This window comes from Bombina bombina, chromosome 1 (assembly GCF_027579735.1).
Source record: "Bombina bombina isolate aBomBom1 chromosome 1, aBomBom1.pri, whole genome shotgun sequence".
NCBI classification, from domain to species: Eukaryota; Metazoa; Chordata; class Amphibia; order Anura; family Bombinatoridae; genus Bombina; species Bombina bombina.
The window spans coordinates 994,236,954-994,255,658 of record NC_069499.1 but is presented as its reverse complement, the minus strand read 5'-3'; the positions used below and the strand labels follow the sequence as shown (position 1 = coordinate 994,255,658).

The 18,705-nt window shown below is 39.1% G+C and overlaps 1 protein-coding gene across 3 annotated transcripts in view; it reads left to right on the top strand.

The window, feature by feature from the left end:
• CHD6 (chromodomain helicase DNA binding protein 6) overlaps positions 1–18,705 on the top strand; it is a 1,034,665-nt gene that overhangs the window by 891,217 nt on the left and 124,743 nt on the right. For all 3 annotated transcript variants that reach the window (XM_053712106.1, XM_053712055.1, XM_053712147.1), the window contains 2 exons: positions 13,073–13,224; positions 16,887–17,093. In XM_053712106.1, the coding sequence (XP_053568081.1) occupies positions 13,073–13,224; positions 16,887–17,093 (359 nt within the window). The remainder of the gene's footprint in view (positions 1–13,072; positions 13,225–16,886; positions 17,094–18,705) is intronic.

The window sequence follows — 18,705 nt, the reverse complement described above, 5'->3', positions numbered from 1 at the left end:
GCCATCTCTTCTGCTAGAAGAGTTTCTGAATTATCTGCTCTCTCTTGTGAATCTCCTTTTCTGATTTTTCATTAGGATAAGGCAGTTTTGCGGACTTCATTTAATTCTTACCTAAGGTTGTGAATTCTAACAACATTAATAGAGAAGTTGTTGTTCCTTCCTTGTATCCTAATCCTAAGAATTCTTTGGAGAGCTCTTTACATTCTTTGGATGTGGTGAGAGCTCTGAAAAATTATGTTGAAGCTACTAAAGATTTCAGGAAGACTTCTAGTCTATTTGTTATCTTTTCTGGTTCTGCCGTTTCCTTGGCCTTGTGGTTAAAACTTTTGATTCATCAAGTCTACAGGGAGTGCAGAATTATTAGGCAAATGAGTATTTTGACCACATCATCCTCTTTATGCATGTTGTCTTACTCCAAGCTGTATAGGCTCGAAAGTCTACTACCAATTAAGCATATTAGGTGATGTGCATCTCTGTAATGAGAAGGGGTGTGGTCTAATGACATCAACACCCTATATCAGGTGTGCATAATTATTAGGCAACTTCCTTTCCTTTGGCAAAATGGGTCAAAAGAAGGACTTGACAGGCTCAGAAAAGTCAAAAATAGTGAGATATCTTGCAGAGGGATGCAGCACTCTTAAAATTGCAAAGCTTCTGAAGCGTGATCATCGAACAATCAAGCGTTTCATTCAAAATAGTCAACAGGGTCGCAAGAAGCGTGTGGAAAAACCAAGGCGCAAAATAACTGCCCATGAACTGAGAAAAGTCAAGCATGCAGCTGCCAAGATGCCACTTGCCACCAGTTTGGCCATATTTCAGAGCTGCAACATCACTGGAGTGCCCAAAAGCACAATGTGTGCAATACTCAGAGACATGGCCAAGGTAAGAAAGGCTGAAAGACGACCACCACTGAACAAGACACACAAGCTGAAACATCAAGACTGGGCCAAGAAATATCTCAAGACTGATTTTTCTAAGGTTTTATGGACTGATGAAATGAGAGTGAGTCTTGATTGGCCAGATGGATGGGCCCGTGGCTGGATTGGTAAAGGGCAGAGAGCTCCAGTCCGACTCAGACGCCAGCAAGGTGGAGGTGGAGTACTGGTTTGGGCTGGTATCATCAAAGATGAGCTTGTGGGGCCTTTTCGGGTTGAGGATGGAGTCAAGCTCAACTCCCAGTCCTACTGCCAGTTTCTGGAAGACACCTTCTTCAAGCAGTGGTACAGGAAGAAGTCTGCATCCTTCAAGAAAAACATGATTTTCATGCAGGACAATGCTCCATCACACGCGTCCAAGTACTCCACAGCGTGGCTGGCAAGAAAGGGTATAAAAGAAGAAAATCTAATGACATGGCCTCCTTGTTCACCTGATCTGAACCCCATTGAGAACCTGTGGTCCATCATCAAATGTGAGATTTACAAGGAGGGAAAATAGTACACCTCTCTGAACAGTGTCTGGGAGGCTGTGGTTGCTGCTGCACACAATGTTGATGGTGAACAGATCAAAACACTGACAGAATCCATGGATGGCAGGCTTTTGAGTGTCCTTGCAAAGAAAGGTGGCTATATTGGTCACTGATTTGTTTTTGTTTTGTTTTTGAATGTCAGAAATGTATATTTGTGAATGTTGAGATGTTATATTGGTTTCACTGGTAAAAAATAAATAATTGAAATGGGTATACAGGTGGCCCTCGTTTTACAACGGTTCAATTTACACCGTTTCAGAATAACAACCTTTTTCTCCAGTCATGTGACTGCTATTGAAAAGCATTGAGAAGCAGTGCATTTATTAAAATAGCCAGAAGGTGGAGCTATCCGCTTGTGTTGCAGCAAAGCCAAGCAAGCTGAAATTAATCAGTTTAACCAGACCTGAGCTATCGAGCAGATTTCAAAGGAACAAGATCTTCCAGACTATAAATCAGTCCAGATTGGAATGCATAGAAAGAACTGTTTGCAGAAAAATGCAAGTGAAGTCTGTGTTGTGTGATTATTTTATTAGGTTTATAATGCTGTTTAGCAAATGTTTTTGTTCATTTAACTTAGTTTAATTATATATTCTGTGTTGTGTGGTTATTTTATTAGGTCTATAATGCTGTTTAGCATTTAAAGTCTTCATTTCAAAGCTTTAAAAATAATGTATTAGGTGTTACTTATGACAATTTTGAGAGGGGCCTGGAACCTATCTCCCTCACTTCCCATTGACTTACATTATAAACTGGGTTTCAATTTACAACGGTTTCGATTTACATCCATTCCTTCTGGAACCTAACCCCGGCGTAAACTGAGGGCTACCTGTATATTTGTTTTTTGTTAAGTTGCCTAATAATTATGCACAGTAATAGTCACCTGCACACACAGATATCCCCCTAAAATAGCTATAACTAAAAACAAACTAAAAACTACTTCCAAAACTATTCAGCTTTGATATTAATGAGTTTTTTGGGTTCATTGAGAACATGGTTGTTGTTCAATAATAAAATTAATCCTCAAAAACACAACTTGCCTAATAATTCCCTGTATTTATAGTTGGGTCAAGCCCCACCTCAGAGAATTACAGTACATTCTACTAAATCAGTTTCCACTTCATGGGCTTTTAAGAATTAAGCTTCAGTTGATCAGATTTGCAAAGCAGCAACTTTGTCTTCTTTGCATACATTTACTAAATTCTACCATTTTGATGTATTTGCTTCTTCGGAAGCAGTTTTTGGTAGAAAAGTTCTTCGGGCAGCTGTTTCAGTTTGATTTTTCTGCTTTTGATTTAAGTTTTTTCTCTCATTTATGAGAATTAACTTATATTTTGGGTTGTGGATTAATTTTTTCAGCAGAAAATGACTGTTTTTACTTTTTATCCCTCCCTCTCTAGTGACTCTTGCGTGGAGTTCCGCATCTTGGGTATTGCTATCCCATACATCAGTAGCTCATGGACTCTTGCCAATTACATGAAAGAAAACATAATTTATGTAAGAACTTACCTGATTATTTCTTTCATATTGGCAAGAGTCCATGAGGCCCACCCTTTTTTATGGTGGTTATGATTTTTTTGTATAAAGCACAATTATTTCCAAATTCCTTTCTTGATGATTTTTACTCCTTTGGCTATTTGTTAAACTGAATTGTGGGTGTGGTGAGGGGTGTATTTATAGGCATTTTGAGGTTTGGGAAACTTTGCCCCTCCTGGTAGGATTGTATATCCCATACATCACTAGCTCATGGAGTCTTGCCAATATGAAAGAAATGAATTTATCAGGTAAGTTCTTACATAAATGATCCTCTGGGAAATTAATTTCTTTAGTCCTCAGTTTTGTCTCCTAGAGGAGTGGTTTCTTTTTCAGTAGGTGTTCAAACAGATATTGAACAAACATCTCAGGCACTTGATAATGATCAGGGTCCTTTACATAGTATTAGTAGTTCTTCTACTTCTTGTTCTTGTTGTTTCAGCCTGTGTATCTGTTGGTAAATCTACTCAGAATGGTTTTCAAGTTAAACCTGGGCCCAGAGCAGAACATGCTGTGATCTGAGATGTCATCACACAAAATGCAGTATGTCTGCAGAAAGAATAGGACACATGCATGAACTGTTAGCGCTTTAACTTTTTAGCTCTGCCTACACTGTATCAGTTTTCCTCAACACCGTGCATCCATAATATAGTTTTGTTTGAAGTAAACAGTCAAATATGCAGTAGCACTGCAAAGCAGCAGAGCATTTATTGTTGACTGTCTCTCAGAGTTTTTTTTAACCTGCCCCCTAGCCTTTCCCAGTGTGCAAAGCTTTTTTTTCTGAATGTAAGATGTTCGTATGAGCAATATACCTTTTTTATTGCTACATTTATATGTTAGACTAAGAGAAAAGGAAACAAATTTATTCAATAGAAATTTTACAATTCTGCAGCTCATTTGCAATGCAAAACTACAACACTATATTATAAAACTTTAAAAATTGCTTTTTTCTTCTTAAACGGGAAGAGTCCACAGCTGAATTCATTACTTTTGGGAAAACAATACCCAAGCTAGAGGACACTGAATGCAAATAATGTGGGTACGAAAGGCGGCCCCTTTGAGAGGCACCAGGGCATGAAATTATCCTACACTCTATAAAAATATAGACGACACGGGAAAAAACCCGAAGCCCAGGTAACTGCACATCAGTTACACCGCCAGTAAAATCCGATCTAGAGACCACTCAGTCCCAGAGTCCGTCGAGCCCAAACAGCCTCAGAGGAGTCAGCTCCGCGGTTCACGACTCCCATGAAGGTACCCGACCGAAAGACAAGGACCGCTATCTGCCTCCAAAAAGGAGAACAGATTCCCAGGAAAAATCCAAAGGATCATTCCACACGGCTCACCAACATAGAACACCCAAGGTTGTCTTACAATAGTAGCACTTCGGTTATACGAACCCCCTAGAAACACAAGGACCGAATAAAAAAGAGATCCATACACAGGGAAACACGTCCTAAAAAGGTCTCGAGGGACACCCTCATATCCCTGATCCAGTCACATACCCTAATGTACTGCAGAAAAACAAGAGCGACTAAAGATTTTCGTCAAACATCTTCCCTGTTTGTTGTTTACTCTGGACAGAGGAGAGGTCAAAAGGCTTCGGCAACCTCTCTTTCTTTTTGGCTTCGGAGCGTAATACGCTTAGCCTATGAGACTGCTGGACAGCAGCCCCCTGAAAGGATTACAGCTCATTCTACTAGAGCTGTGGCTTCCACCTGGGCCTTTAAAAATGAGGCTTTTGTTGAACAGATTTGCAAAGCGGCGACTTGGTCTTCGCTTCATACCTTTTCAAAATTTTACAAATTTTATACTTTTGCTTCTTCGGAGGCTATTTTTGGGAGAAAGGTTCTACAGGCAGTGGTCCCTTCCGTTTAAGTACCTGCCTTGTCCCTCCCTTCATCCGTGTACTTTAGCTTTGGTATTGGTATCCCACAAGTAATGGATGATCCGTGGACTGGATACACCTAACAAGAGAAAACATAATTTATGCTTACCTGATAAATTTATTTCTCTTGTGGTGTATCCAGTCCACGGCCCGCCCTGTCCTTTTAAGGCAGGTCTAAATATTAAACTACAGTCACCACTGCACCCTATGGTTTCTCCTTTCTCGGCTAGTTTCGGTCGAATGACTGGATATGGCAGTTAGGGGAGGAGCTATATAGCAGCTCTGCTGTGGGTGATCCTCTTGCAACTTCCTGTTGGGAAGGAGAATATCCCACAAGTAATTGATGATCCGTGGACTGGATACACCACAAGAGAAATAAATTTATCAGGTAAGCATAAATTATGTTTTCTTCTTAAACGGGAAGAGTCCACAGCTGCATTCATTACTTTTGGGAATTCAGAACCTGGCCACCAGGAGGAGGCAAAGACACTCCAGCCAAAGGCTTAAATACCTCCCCCACTTCCCTCATCCCCCAGTCATTCTTTGCCTTTAGTCACAGGAGGTTGGCAGAAAAGTGTCAGTCTCTTATTGTGGGTAGTACTGTTGAGAATCCAAGCGGGGATTCTCTGAGTCGGTCATAGATACCTTGATTCAGGCTCGAAAGCCTGTCACTAGGAAAATTTATCATAAGCTATGGCGTAAATATCTTTATTGGTGCGAATCCAAAGGCTACTCATGGAGTAAGATCAGGATTCCTAGGATTTTGTCCTTTCTCCAAGAAGGGTTGGAGAAGGGGCTATCAGCTAGTTCCCTAAAGGGACAGATATCTGCTTTATCAATTTTACTGCACAAGCGTCTGGCAGATGTTCCAGACGTTCAGTCGTTCTGTCAGGCTTTAGTTAGAATCAAGCCTGTGTTTAAACCTGTTGCTCCGCCATGGAGTTTGAATTTAGTTCTGTTTTTAGTTGCTATCTCTTCGGCTCGAAGAGTTTCTGAACTATCTGCATTGCAATGCGACTCGCCTTATCTTGTTTTCCATGCTGATAAGGTGGTTTTGCGTACCAAACCTGGTTTCCTTCCTAAGGATGTTACTAATAAGAATATTAATCAGCAGATTATTGTTCCTTCTCTGTGTCCTAATCCTTCCTCTAAGAAGGAGCATCTGTTGCAAAACTTGGACGTGGTTCGTGCTTTCAAGTTTTACTTGCAAGCAACCAAAGATTTCCGTCAAACATCTTCTTTGTTGTCTATTCTGGAAAACGTAGAGGTCAAAAAGCTACGGCTACCTCTTTCTTTTTGGCTGAAAAGCATCATCCGTTTGGCATACGAGACTGCTGGACAGCAGCCTCCTGAAAGAATTACAGCTCACTCTACTAGCGCGGTGGCTTCCACATGGGCTTTTAAAAATGATGCTTCTATTGAACAGATTTGTAAGGCTGCGACTTGGTCTTCGCTTCATACCTTTTACAAATTTTACAAATTTGATACTTTTGCTTCTTCGGAGGCTTTTTTTGGGAGAAAGGTTTTGCAAGCAGTGGTGCCTTCTGTTTAGCCATCTGTCTTGTCCCTCCCGTTCATCCGTGTCCTGTAGCTTTGGTATTGTATCCCACAAGTAAAGGATGACGCCGTGGACTCGTCGTACCTTATAGAAGAAAAGTAAATTTATGCTTACCTGATTTATTTTTTCTATGGTACGACGAGTCCACGGATTCATGCTTTACTTGTGGGATACAATACCAAAGCTACAGGACATGGCTAAACAGAAGGCACCACTGCTTGAAGAACTTCTGCTTGAAGAACTTTTCTCCCAAAAATAGCCTCCGAAGAAGCAGATTATAAGCCAGATTATATTTTTTTATTTTAAACTTCAGTCACCTCTGCACCTTTTAGTTTCTCCTTTTTCTTCCTGTACCTTCGGTCGAATGACTGGGGGGTGGAGCTAAGGGAGGAGCTATATAGACAGCTTTGCTTTGGTGCTCTTTGCCACTTCCTGTTAGCAGGAGGATAATATCCCACAAGTAAAGGATGAATCCGTGGACTCGTCGTACCATAGAAGAAATTAATTTATCAGGTAAGCATAAATTTACTTTTTGTTATCTTGCCCTGGAATTCTTTGGTAAACTGGCAAATGAATCAAACAAAACTAGCAGTGGACAGCTGTTGCTTTTAAGACATAATACTATTTAGTATGTTGCATCCTAAGGTGCAATAGTCTACCTTAGCTAGTTATACCCCTAATTACCTAGCCCACTTAAAGCCAGTTAGCAGGGCTTCTATTTTCAAGAATACAGAATAAAACCCTTAAAAAGTCCCCTTTGGGACTGCTCAAAAGTGCTAATTCCTTTTTGTGATGCTGTATTTGACATTATTAAGATTGATGTTAAAAACATGGCCTTGGCAGTACTTTTTAGAAGAGCTTTATGGCTTAAGTCCTGGTCTGTTTATATGGTGTCTAAATCAAAAAAGTTATTGTTTTGGTTCTGACTTGAATTCTATCATTTCTACTGTTGCTGGAGGTAAAGGGCTCTTCTTCCTTAGGTAAATCTAAAGTGTCCAATAGTTTTCGTTTCTTTCATCAGAACAAGGAACAGAAAGTTGATTCCTCCTCTCTGTAGTAAAGCTCCTCTGGCCCATGCTGGAGGCCTAATGCTAATTGGAACAGACCTAAGCAAGCCAAAAAATCTACCTCTAATTCCAAGTCTGCATGGAGGTGCGGGCCGATCCAGAGGCTCTGATTATAGCTTCCCAGGGTTATCATATAGGATTCAGAACAAGGCCTCCAAGAGGAAGCTTTTTTTCGGTCCAATGTTCCATGGAATCCCTTAAAGGCCCAAGCCTTTTTCAGTCAGTTTCAGATCTGGAAACTATTGGAGTGATTGCTTTAGTTCCTTTTCAATCTCTTTTTTTCAAATCTCTACATCAGTGTTTTTCACTGCTCTACATTATTCCTAAAAAGGAAGGTACTTTCAGACCAGTTCTGGATCTGAAAACTCTGAACAAGTTTGTCAAAATGTCATACTATTAAAATGGAAACTATTCAGACTATTCTGCCTTATGTTCAGCAAGGTCAGTTTATGTCCACATTAGATTTAAAGGATGATGGTCTTCATGTTCCAATTCACAGGGAACATTACCAGTTTCTAGACAAGCATTTACATTTTGTTGCTCCACCATTTGCTACAGTTCAAAGAATTTTCACAAAGTTTCTGGGTGCCCTATTGTCTTTGATCAGATCTTGGGGTGTTAGGGTTTTCTTACTTGGATGATATCCTGGTTCAAGCTCCATCTTTTCATTTAGCAGAATCTCACACAAGCAGACTGTTGTTGTTTCTTCAATAGCATGGTTGGAAGATCAATTTTCCAAAGAGTTTGTTGGGGCCTCGGACAAGGGTTACTTTTCTGGGGTTTCAAATAGATTCAATCTCCATGACTTTCTCTAACAGAACAGAGAAGGCTAAAATTTGTGTCAGCCAGTCTGAACCTTCAGTGTCTCTCGTTTCCCTCTGTTGCTCTTTGTATGAAAGTACTGGGTCTCATGATTGCTGCTTCAGATGCAATTCCATTTGCTCTTTTTCACATGAGACCTCTTCAGCTTTGTATGCTTCATCAGTAGTGTAGGGATCATACTCCGCTATCTCAAAATATATTTCTGGATTACAGTACAAATCAGTCTCTGACTTGGTGGCTGAATCATTAGTTTATTATTCAGGGGGCTTCTTTTGCTCATCCGCTCATTTTACCTGGACTGTGATCATTACAGAAGCAAGTATTTCAGGTTTGGGACCTGTTTGGGGGTCTCTGAGAGCACAAGGGGTTTGGGCTAGTTGGGAGGCGAGGTTGCCAATAAATGGTCTATCTTCAGGGCTCTTCAGACTTGGCCTCTGTTGAAAAGGAAGTTTCATCTCCCCTTTCAATCAGACAATGTCATAGCAGTGGCTTATATCAATCATCAGGGGGAGAAGCCACAGTTCCCTAGCTCTGAGGGAAGTGTCTCAAGTTATCCAATAGGGAGAAGTCAATTCCTGTCTAGTCTCTGCAGTTCATATTCTTTTAATGAACAACTAGGAAGCAGATTTTCTCAGTCATCAGTCTTTGCATCCAGGGGAATGGTCTCTTCACCAGGATTTGTTCAATCAGATTATAGATCTTTGGGGTCTCCCAGAGATGGATCAAAAGGCTTCTCGTTTGAACAACCAACTTCCCAGGTACTTTGCGAGGTCCTGGGATCTTGGGCGGAGTTTGTCATTTCAGCTTGCTTATGTTTCCTCCTCTTATTCTTCTTCCCAGAGTAATTTCCAAGATAAGGCTAGAGGAATCGTAAGTAATCCTGATTGCCCCAGCTTGGCCTTGCAGGATTTGGTATGCAGATTTGATTCAGATGTCCAGTTATCCTCCTTTGCCTCTTCCGTTTTAACCAGACCTTCTACATCAAGGTCCTTTTTTCCATCCTCATCCCTAATCTCTATGCGTGACGGAATGGAGATTGAACGATTAGTTCTTAAAGAGGATTCCCAGATTCTGTAATTGAAACTTTTATTGGTTGGTGTATAGACCATGGCTTTTCCTGGCATTCTTTTAGAATTCTTAGAATTTTGTAGATCTTACAGGACTGTTTGGATAAGGGCCTATCGCCAGTTTTCTGAAAGAGCAGATTTCTGCCTTTTCAGTTTTGTTTCATAGGAAGATTGCTAATCTTCCTGACATTCATGTTTTTTTTCAGGCTTTGGCATGAATGAATACTGTGATGAAGCCAATTTCTCCTCCCTGGAGTCCTAACGTTTTGCAGGCTCCTCCATTAAGTGGATATTAAGCTTCATTCTTGGACGTTTTTGTTTCTTTTAGCTATCTCTTCTGCTTGAAGAGTTTCTGAAGTGTCAGCTCTTTTTTGTGACTTTCCTTATCTTGCCTTTCTTCCGAATAAGGCAGTTCTTAAGGACTAAATTTGATTTCTTGCCTAAAGTTGTGTCTTTAGACAATATCAGTCAGGAGATTGTTGTCCATTTTTGAGGCCTAATCCCAAAAGTGCTTCAGAGAGATTTTTGCATTATTTGGATGTTGTTAGAGCATTGAAGTATTATATTGATCCTACTAAGGATTTCAGACAAACTTGTAGTTCTAGGAAAGGACTAAAAGTTTTTTTGGCCTCTTTGCTAAACTTTTGATTTATAAGGCTTACTTGGAGGCAGGCCATCCTCCACCTAAACAGATTACTTCTCATTCTACAAGATCAGTTGCCTCATGACCGCAGTAAAGAGAATATATTTTTTTCAACAAACAGCATCTTGCTCTAAACAGCTATGAGATTGTGATACATAGAAGTTATGCAGATTCTCTGATTCACTTTAACTTTTAGCTTGGGACTTGTTTATTTCTGCCTTTTTTCTTTTTATATCATTTTCATTAAGATACAATGTCTCTCTTAGGTTTTATATATATATTTGTTTAGGGTTTCACAGACACTTTAGAATCTAAAGTGTCTGTGAAACCCTAAACAAATATATAGATGATTTCATTTCAGTCACATGTGCATATCTCTACCAATAAGAACATATCTTTATAGCGGTCATGTTTTTAGTTTTGTTTTTTAGTTTAATTTTCTGTGTTCTTTCTATTGTGGTGCATAGTACAATGATTTGATCACAATGTTTTGATCATGATGTAAAAGATAGTTGCATTTTTCAGATGTTTATGTAAACAATAATCATTAGCATGGGTAACGTCTGCATATGTTGATGTATATAGAGAGCGCACTTTCCACACTATTATCATGCCTGATGAAACGGCTGGTCCTTGAGTTGAGAAACGAGTTGCTCGTTTTTAAACAGATTAGCTGTATACTGATGTTTTATTACAGTGTTAATACTTTTATCAAGTTGCAGCATACTGTTTGTTGAAGCTGGCTTCTTGATTTTTCCTGATTGCCTGTGGCCGGATATTTGAGACTCTCATGTCCAAGGAGGAATTCCCCTGGAGGTTGTTGCCAGGAGCATCAGCCAGCTGGTGGCTGCGACATCCAGTCTGCCTATTTGCACTATCTATATAGTGACTTTGTTGTTTATATTTTATGCTTACCTGATAAATTAATTTCTTTCATGGTGGTTAGAGTACACAAGACCCACACTATGTGTTTTTGTGGGTTTTTTTTTTTTAAGCACCTCTTTTTTTTCGCTGCTAATTTCTTTTTTTCTTTTTTCTTTTTTTTTTTTTTTTTTTTTGCTCTTCTTTTTTTTCCTACCACATTTTGCTTGGCTATATGTTAGACTTAGGTACCTGTGAGGTGGGTGGGGTTTTATAGAGCTCTTGAGGTTTGGGAATCTTTTGCCGCCTCCTAGTGGTAGTGAAGAATAATTCACAGGAGTAATGGATTGTGGACTCTCACCACCATAAAATAAATTAACTTAACAGGTATGCATAAATTATGTTTTTAAGACAAGCATTATTAATTTGTGGCCTTCCCTTTCCACCTAGCTACATCTCCCGGAAAGTTTTTTCAAAAGTGTTGGGAGCTGAGTAGTTCAATCTCAACAAATTTCTCTAGTACAAGCTCAAAAATTTCTGCAGTTCCTGATTAGACAACATTCTGGTTCAGGCTCCTTCTTTTTTTAATCACTGCTGTGTCTAACACTCAGAGTAAAGATGGAAAAATTAATCTGTCAAAAAGCTTGTGTCTTTTCTGGGGTTCATATCATCGATTCACTGACTATGCATTTGTCTTTGACAGATCAGCGAAGACTGAAGCTGCAACAGGCCTGTGCACTTCTGCAACTGATTTCACTCCCTTCCGCTCCTCATTGCATTCAAGTTGTTGGTCTCATGGTGACTGCCTCAAATGGAATCAGTCTTAAGTGGTTCTGTTAGATCACAGGACAAGTCCCTAATTTGGTGGCAGGGAGACTCTTTTCTTTGGCCAGTGTGGGTTGTTATCTCCAACGATTCTAGCCTGTTAGGTTGGGGTGAGGCTATCCACAAATATACCAGTAAATAATATTCAGAGCTCTCCAGAGTTGGCCAGACTTCAATCTGGGATTTCAGTCAATGTCATAGCAGAGGCTTATGTCAATCATCAGGAAGGAATTTGCTGTTTCTTAGCAAAGAAGGAAGTGTCCTGCTTCGTCCGCTTTGCAGAATGCCATCATTCCGTGATTTATGTCATCCACATCTTGGGTGCGAGTGATTTGGGGGGCAGACTTTCCTAGTCGTCAGTTTCTTCACCCAGGGGAATTGTGAGAGACATCTCATAGCCTCTCACTTAAATCATAAACTGTTTCAGTACTCTGCCAGGTCTCGGGACCCTCTGGTGAGTCTGCCCTAGTGGTTCCCTGGTTATTCAACATGAATTACATTTTTTCCTTTATTGCTACAACTTTTGCAGGGGTTGAACACACAGTAGAGCAGGGTTGATAGTCTTACAATTGCATTCTCTAACGAATAAGAGCATGTCATTTTTTTTATTATGGTCCTTTAATGTATTGCTGCTAAGCATATGCAGATATTCACACCAAGAATACCTGTGCTATTTAAATAGTTAATGACTCTGTATGTTTAATGACTCTGTATGTTTAGGATATTTCAATGTGAGTTCTGATACATTACTATTTAACATTTTAACTGCCTTAAATGAGTACATGAGTTTTCATGACACAAATTGATCCTTATACAACTGATCTTCACTAGATATTTGTGCTTAAATTCTACAGAAAAAAATGCTAATAATTTACAACCTAATTCTTAACTTTGAACCTAATATTTAAAGTAAGAGATTTTCATTCGTGGGACATGCTCTAATAAAAACCTTTAGGGACCATAAGCATAAATTAAATAGATATCCAATCAAATTTCAAATGTCTATTGTAGGATTTCCATAGTATTTCATTCAATTAATAATTATGTACAAAACCTGTGCTGGTATTGATAATGGCTGTAAGATATATAATGTTGTTTTGGTATGACAAATGGAATAAGTTGCTTTCAGGTAGCTCCATTGTATAAATGAGAACTTGTGTTGTTTGTCACTACTTTGCTTCACAACTGGCAGTTTGTCTTCAGACATTGCAAAATCACAATAATTTAAGGGTTGAGTCAACAACCATCTCCATTTCATACAATTTTATTTTTTTAAGTTACTGGTATAACAATATAAACACTTACTTGTATGTTTGTGTGTTTTATCTGTGTTTGTTTTCTTTTAGACTTTCTTGATAAATATTCTGAAGAGGACGCTAAAACTTGTATAACATCCATTCCCAGGGAAACCGTTGAAGATTTCCAGGATGGCCGGGCTCCTACTATTGCTCAGCTTCTGCAAGAGAAGACTCTGTACTCCTTCTCAGAATGGCCCAAGGTCTGACCTCTTACCTAACCTAGGGACATCAGTGACTCAATGTAGAGCTGACTAGAACCACTTGGCCCAATGCCTTGCATGCCATACAACCTCCCTATTTCAGGATTTCCTTGTTTAGCACAGATTTTACCCTTTTTTGTGTATGCCACTCGGTGATGGCTTTCACCTAAAGTACTTTTTCTTTAATGCAAGTATATTCCAAAAATGCATCTTTTAAAATATAAAATGCATTTATGCACATTTTATCTTTCACTATTATGTTGCATATGGTTAGCATAAGAGCGAAAAAACCTTCATTGTACAAAGAGTGTAATATGTAAAATTTAAATATGATAAGTAAATATAATATATAGTAAATATAATTTAAATAACAAAGAAATATGATATTATTAATGTGCCCCCACCCAGCTATTTCATAATGCCACCTGGCTGGCAAAATGTTTTAGTCAAATATGAAAAAATGCTGTAAAGTAAAAATGCTTTCAAAAATATATATTATGACGGACCGCCTGGTACCCCAAATGAGTACCTCCGTCAGAACACTTCCCTTGTCCTGGACATCCTTTTATCCAGAGCAATAGCTCCTTGTTACCTCCCTTTGACCGCAGTCTAAAGTTATGGAGGAGAACAGATCTGAGGCAACACTCTGTTGTCTGAACACAAAAATGAACACTTTATTTGAAAGCAGCACACAGATTTATACACCCTGGCATTCCAGATTTACAGAGCTTCAGGTTACATAGGGCATTGGTTAAAAAGTAAAGCAAACATATGAACAATACATAAACCTCTAACAATTGTCTATTCACAGGTAAAACATTAACATATCAAGTTAATTAACTGGGGAAGAAAGTTTACTCAGACAATCTGATGTTGGGCAGTCTAGTTAACATAATCACACAGGAACACAATCAGTTTACCCAGACAGACTCCTGAGACACAATCAGATTAGAAACGTAAATAAAATACATCTTATTACAGAATATAAGAACAGCTCTTATTAACTATTAAGTCCTTTATGCCCACTTGGTTTATAGAGTCACAATTGCTCCCACAAGGGGCACGCATACGCTGTACCCATCCTGTATTTATGGATACAGGGTGACATGAATATAAGACAGAGTTATGACAGTACATGGGTTGTCCAGCATATACAATTCCACATTTCCATGCAGTCTCTGGGTGTCCTTAAGCCCATGTACCTCCTGCCCAAAGAATGTTCCATACAGGCCCTCAGATCTTGGTGACTCACGTCACAGATATGTTAATAGTTTATTTTTATCAATTAGCAAAATGCAAAGTGAGTAAATCGAAGAAGCATCTAAAACAAATCAATATTTGGTGTGACCACCCTTTGTCTTCAAAACAGCATAAATTCTTCTTGGTACACTTGCACATAGTTTTTTAAGGAACTAAGCAGGTAGGTTGTTCCAAATATCTTGGAGAGATAACCACAGTTCTTCTGTAGATTTAGGCAGCTTAGTTACTTCTGTATCTATGTAATTCCAGACAGACTCAATGATGTTGAGATTAGGGCTCCGTGGGGGCCATACTATCACTTCCAGAACTACTTATTCTTCTTTATTTGGGGGTTTTATGCTGCAGAATACATTTGGGGCCAGTCAGATACCTTCCTGATGGGCCTGGCACTGCATGATAGATAAGTATCTGCCTGTTCTTCTCAGCATTGAGGAGGCCATTAATTCTGTCCAAATCCCCAACTCCATTTGCAAAAATTAGCCCCAAACTTGCAAGGAACCTTCACTATGCTTCACCATGCCTGCAGGCACTCATACTTTTACCACTTTCCAGCCCTACAGAAAACAAAAACTGCCTTCTGTTTCAGAAAGATATTTAAACTTTTAACTTGCTAGTTCCGTGCACCCTCTGGCATTTTTGTGCACCACAGTTCCTGTATTTGTGTGCATAGTTGAGTCACTTGGCCTTAATTCCAAATCATAGCTTTTTGGCCACAAGTCTTCTATGAAGATCACTTCTGACCAGACTTCTCCAGACAGTAGATGGGTGTATCAGGGTCCCACTGGTTTCTGCCAATTTTGAGCTGATGGCACTGCTGGACACAGTCAGATAATAAAGGGAAGTAAGCATGATGTGTCTTTCTTTTGCTGCACTTAGTTTCCTTGCCCAACCACTTTGTCTAAGGTCTTCAATGGTGCCCGTTTCTTTGTGACTTTATTTCTACCTTGGAGAGACCTTGGTAATGCAGTGTAACTACCTTGTGTCTTGTTAATGTGCTCAGTCTTGCCATGGTGTATGACTTTTGACATCAAACTGTTTTCAGCAACCTCACCTTGTTAGCAGAGTCTGGCTGTTTCTCACACATTTTTATTCCTCCTACACAGTTGTTTGTGTTTCAGTCAATTATTGTGTTTCAATCTACATATTAAATTGATGATCATGTTAATTGATAAAAAAAAAAACTTAACATTTCTAATTTTGAGAGCATTCTTAATTTACAGCATTTGTTCACACCTGCCTAAAACTTTGGCATAGTTTTGTATATATAAATACATGCATACAAACACACACAAGCTTTTCTTACAACACATCTAGCAAAATGTTTGGAGTGGGAAAATTATAAGATATTGACAACAAATAGAAAAAAGACCATGTTAAATTTGGTAATCAAAAACAAATTTAAAAAGTCACATTTATAGTGTATATTAAAATGCACGATTTGTGATATTAAACCTAGGTATATAAAAAAAAAATCATTAGAGTAATAAACTATTATCCTATAAGTGAGTATTATTACTATCTGTGAGGTTTTATAAAATAGAAAGTTTACTTTATTTTATGAAGGACAATGTCAGAATCCCAGGTTTCCTTTTTTCAACTGATTAATAAGACTTAATTGAAAGTATTATTATTATTTATCTGTAAAGAACAGTGGAATGGAAAATATAATTACCTTTGGGTGTAGCGCTGTGTTGGGTTAGCACACAAGAGATAAGTGTTAGATTTTTTTCTACAGTGTGCTCCTCTGAACTCTATGGGGAGAAGAAGTTAATGCGAACTTGATACCCAAAGTCCTTAAGTTCGCACGCATCTGGTTTCCCTTGAGTGCAAACAATTTACTTTTAACTAATAATATGAAAGCTAACCCTCCGACATTAAAAGTTTACTTTGAGCAGTGTTTGCGTACAAGCGGAAAAAAATGTAGTGCACCACATGTAATCTGGCCCTGATTTAGGTATCATCTGCATATAAGTAGTACTGGAACCGAAAGTAGTATATAAGTTTTCCAAGGGAAAATGTATAGATAGAATAAGACAGAGCCTTGTGGTACCCCTACTGAGAGAGGAAAATAATCAGAGGATATGCTGTTAAAGGAAACTGTAAACAAGTGGTTTGAGAGATTGGAAGCAAACCAGGAGTGGGCTGTTTCTTGGATGCCAAAAGAATGTAGGATTTGTAAGAAGAGAGGATGGTCAACTGTTTCAAGAACAGCAGATAGATCCAGACGAATTAATAAGCATTACAAGTCTCCATATAAAACTTTCAGAACGGTACATTTTCAGATCAGCTGTGAGAAAATTGGTTTGATTTTCAGTCAATGTAAGCAGTTCAGTTCCATATGTTTGTGAACTGAGTTTTCCATCGCTCTGTGTAATCTCTTTCTTTTTCCTTTCCTTGTGTAGGATCGTGTGATTATTAACAGAATAGATAACATTTGTCACTCCGTGCTAAAGGGGAAGTGGCCGTCCTCCAGTCAGCAGTTTGAAGCACAGTGCATGGTGCCTGCTTCCATTTTAAATTGCAGCCCATCTGCCAGGAACAGCTATACTGCTTCAGAAGCACAAAATATAACCTTCAGTAATGGCTCCCCTGTATCACAATTACAGAAGGTAAGTTTTGGTGCTTCTATTAATGCTACATGGCCTTTCTATTAACGTTACATAGCCTCTCTATTCAGATGTTTCACATACAAATAATTATAGAATCCAAAAATATTCTTTACTTTTTTCCTTGTTAATATTATAATACTGTTTACTCTCTTCAGCCCTGCTCTGCTTATTTAGTTATTAGATACAGCAGTTTTGTAGTCTGTTTCTCCTTGTCTTTATTGTGACGGCACTTTAAGTAGCTTATACAGGTAAGTAGTTCATATGCTACAGCAGGTCAGATTCCTACATAAGACTACATGTTCAGTAACGCAGTGGTAGCAGGTGCTCTTTGTCCCTTTTTTAGGTGAAAAACTATAGTCCTTAAGGTATTGTTTTTGTTTAATTTGATTGCCATCTCTGACCACAGCCTTAATCCTAGTTTTGGTTTGCCTACTTAGCAGCCTATGTAATTATTACTATTCTTTGGCTGTTCCTTATTAGTAGTGTCTTCCAATCCTTGTGTAAGCAAAACTTGTTTCTGTTAAAGGGACAGTCTACTCCAGAATTTTTATTGTTTAAAAACATAGATAATCCCTTACTCATTCCCCAATTTAGCATAATCAACACAGCTATATTAATATACTTTTCTTCATAAATGGAAAGACTCCACAGCTGCATTCATTACTTTTGGGAAATAAGAACCAGGCCACCAGGAAGAGGCAAAGACACCCCAGCCAAAGGCTTAAATACTCCTCCCACTTCCCTCATCCCCCAGTCATTCTTTGCCTTTCGTCCCAGGAGATTGGCAGAGAAGTGTCAGTTTGTTTTCGTCTCGTATGGAGGGTAGTACTCTTCGACATGGGATGGGAGTTTTAAGTAATCCTGTCAGTCTCTCAGTGAGGGCTTGGATGAAGGTTAGAGTCTGGAGATGCAGGAAGAGTCTTTCTGCGAAGCCATCCCGACTCATTTTAACAACTCCACAAGCAATCGGTGTTCGCTTCGCTGCCTGCTATCTTCTCTCAAGTCCATGGCGGACGCAAAGCTACTATCCGTCACACTTGAAGGGCCGCGTTCCTGATCCACGGCGTAGATTCCGGTAAGATTGTTTCATTTTACTTCTTCATGAATGTACTGTAATTAATTTGTTCCTGCAAACTCACATACAATGTCTCAGTGGGACTCCTTTAGTATCTTGGAATCAAGGGTTAATATCTCCTGAGGGGGATTATTGAACAGGGGGGTTTTTAGTCATGTTTGTTATGTGATTCAATATGCTTATGTGTAGTGTTAACTGGGCTTGTGGCTTTGGAACATAACGGCCTGTTGAAGTGATGCGACCTTACGGTCGGGCATGCTTTTTTGGACTGTACGGTTCACCTTGTGACCGGGTGTGTTTACATTCTGGTCTCCCATTTCCGCATTCCAGTGTGGCGACGGAGAATTCTAGTCCGCTGGTGTCTGGTCCATAGGAGGTGGTGAGGCCCCAGCCATTGTGGGTGTCAGGTGCCGTTTCAGCTGTTTTATATATAGTCCATTTTTGTGTATCCTTTATCCAGTTATGGAGGATGCTGATGTTGAGATTGGTCAACTTTCTGATTCAGATTCTTCGTCCTGTGAAGAATGTGAATTGACC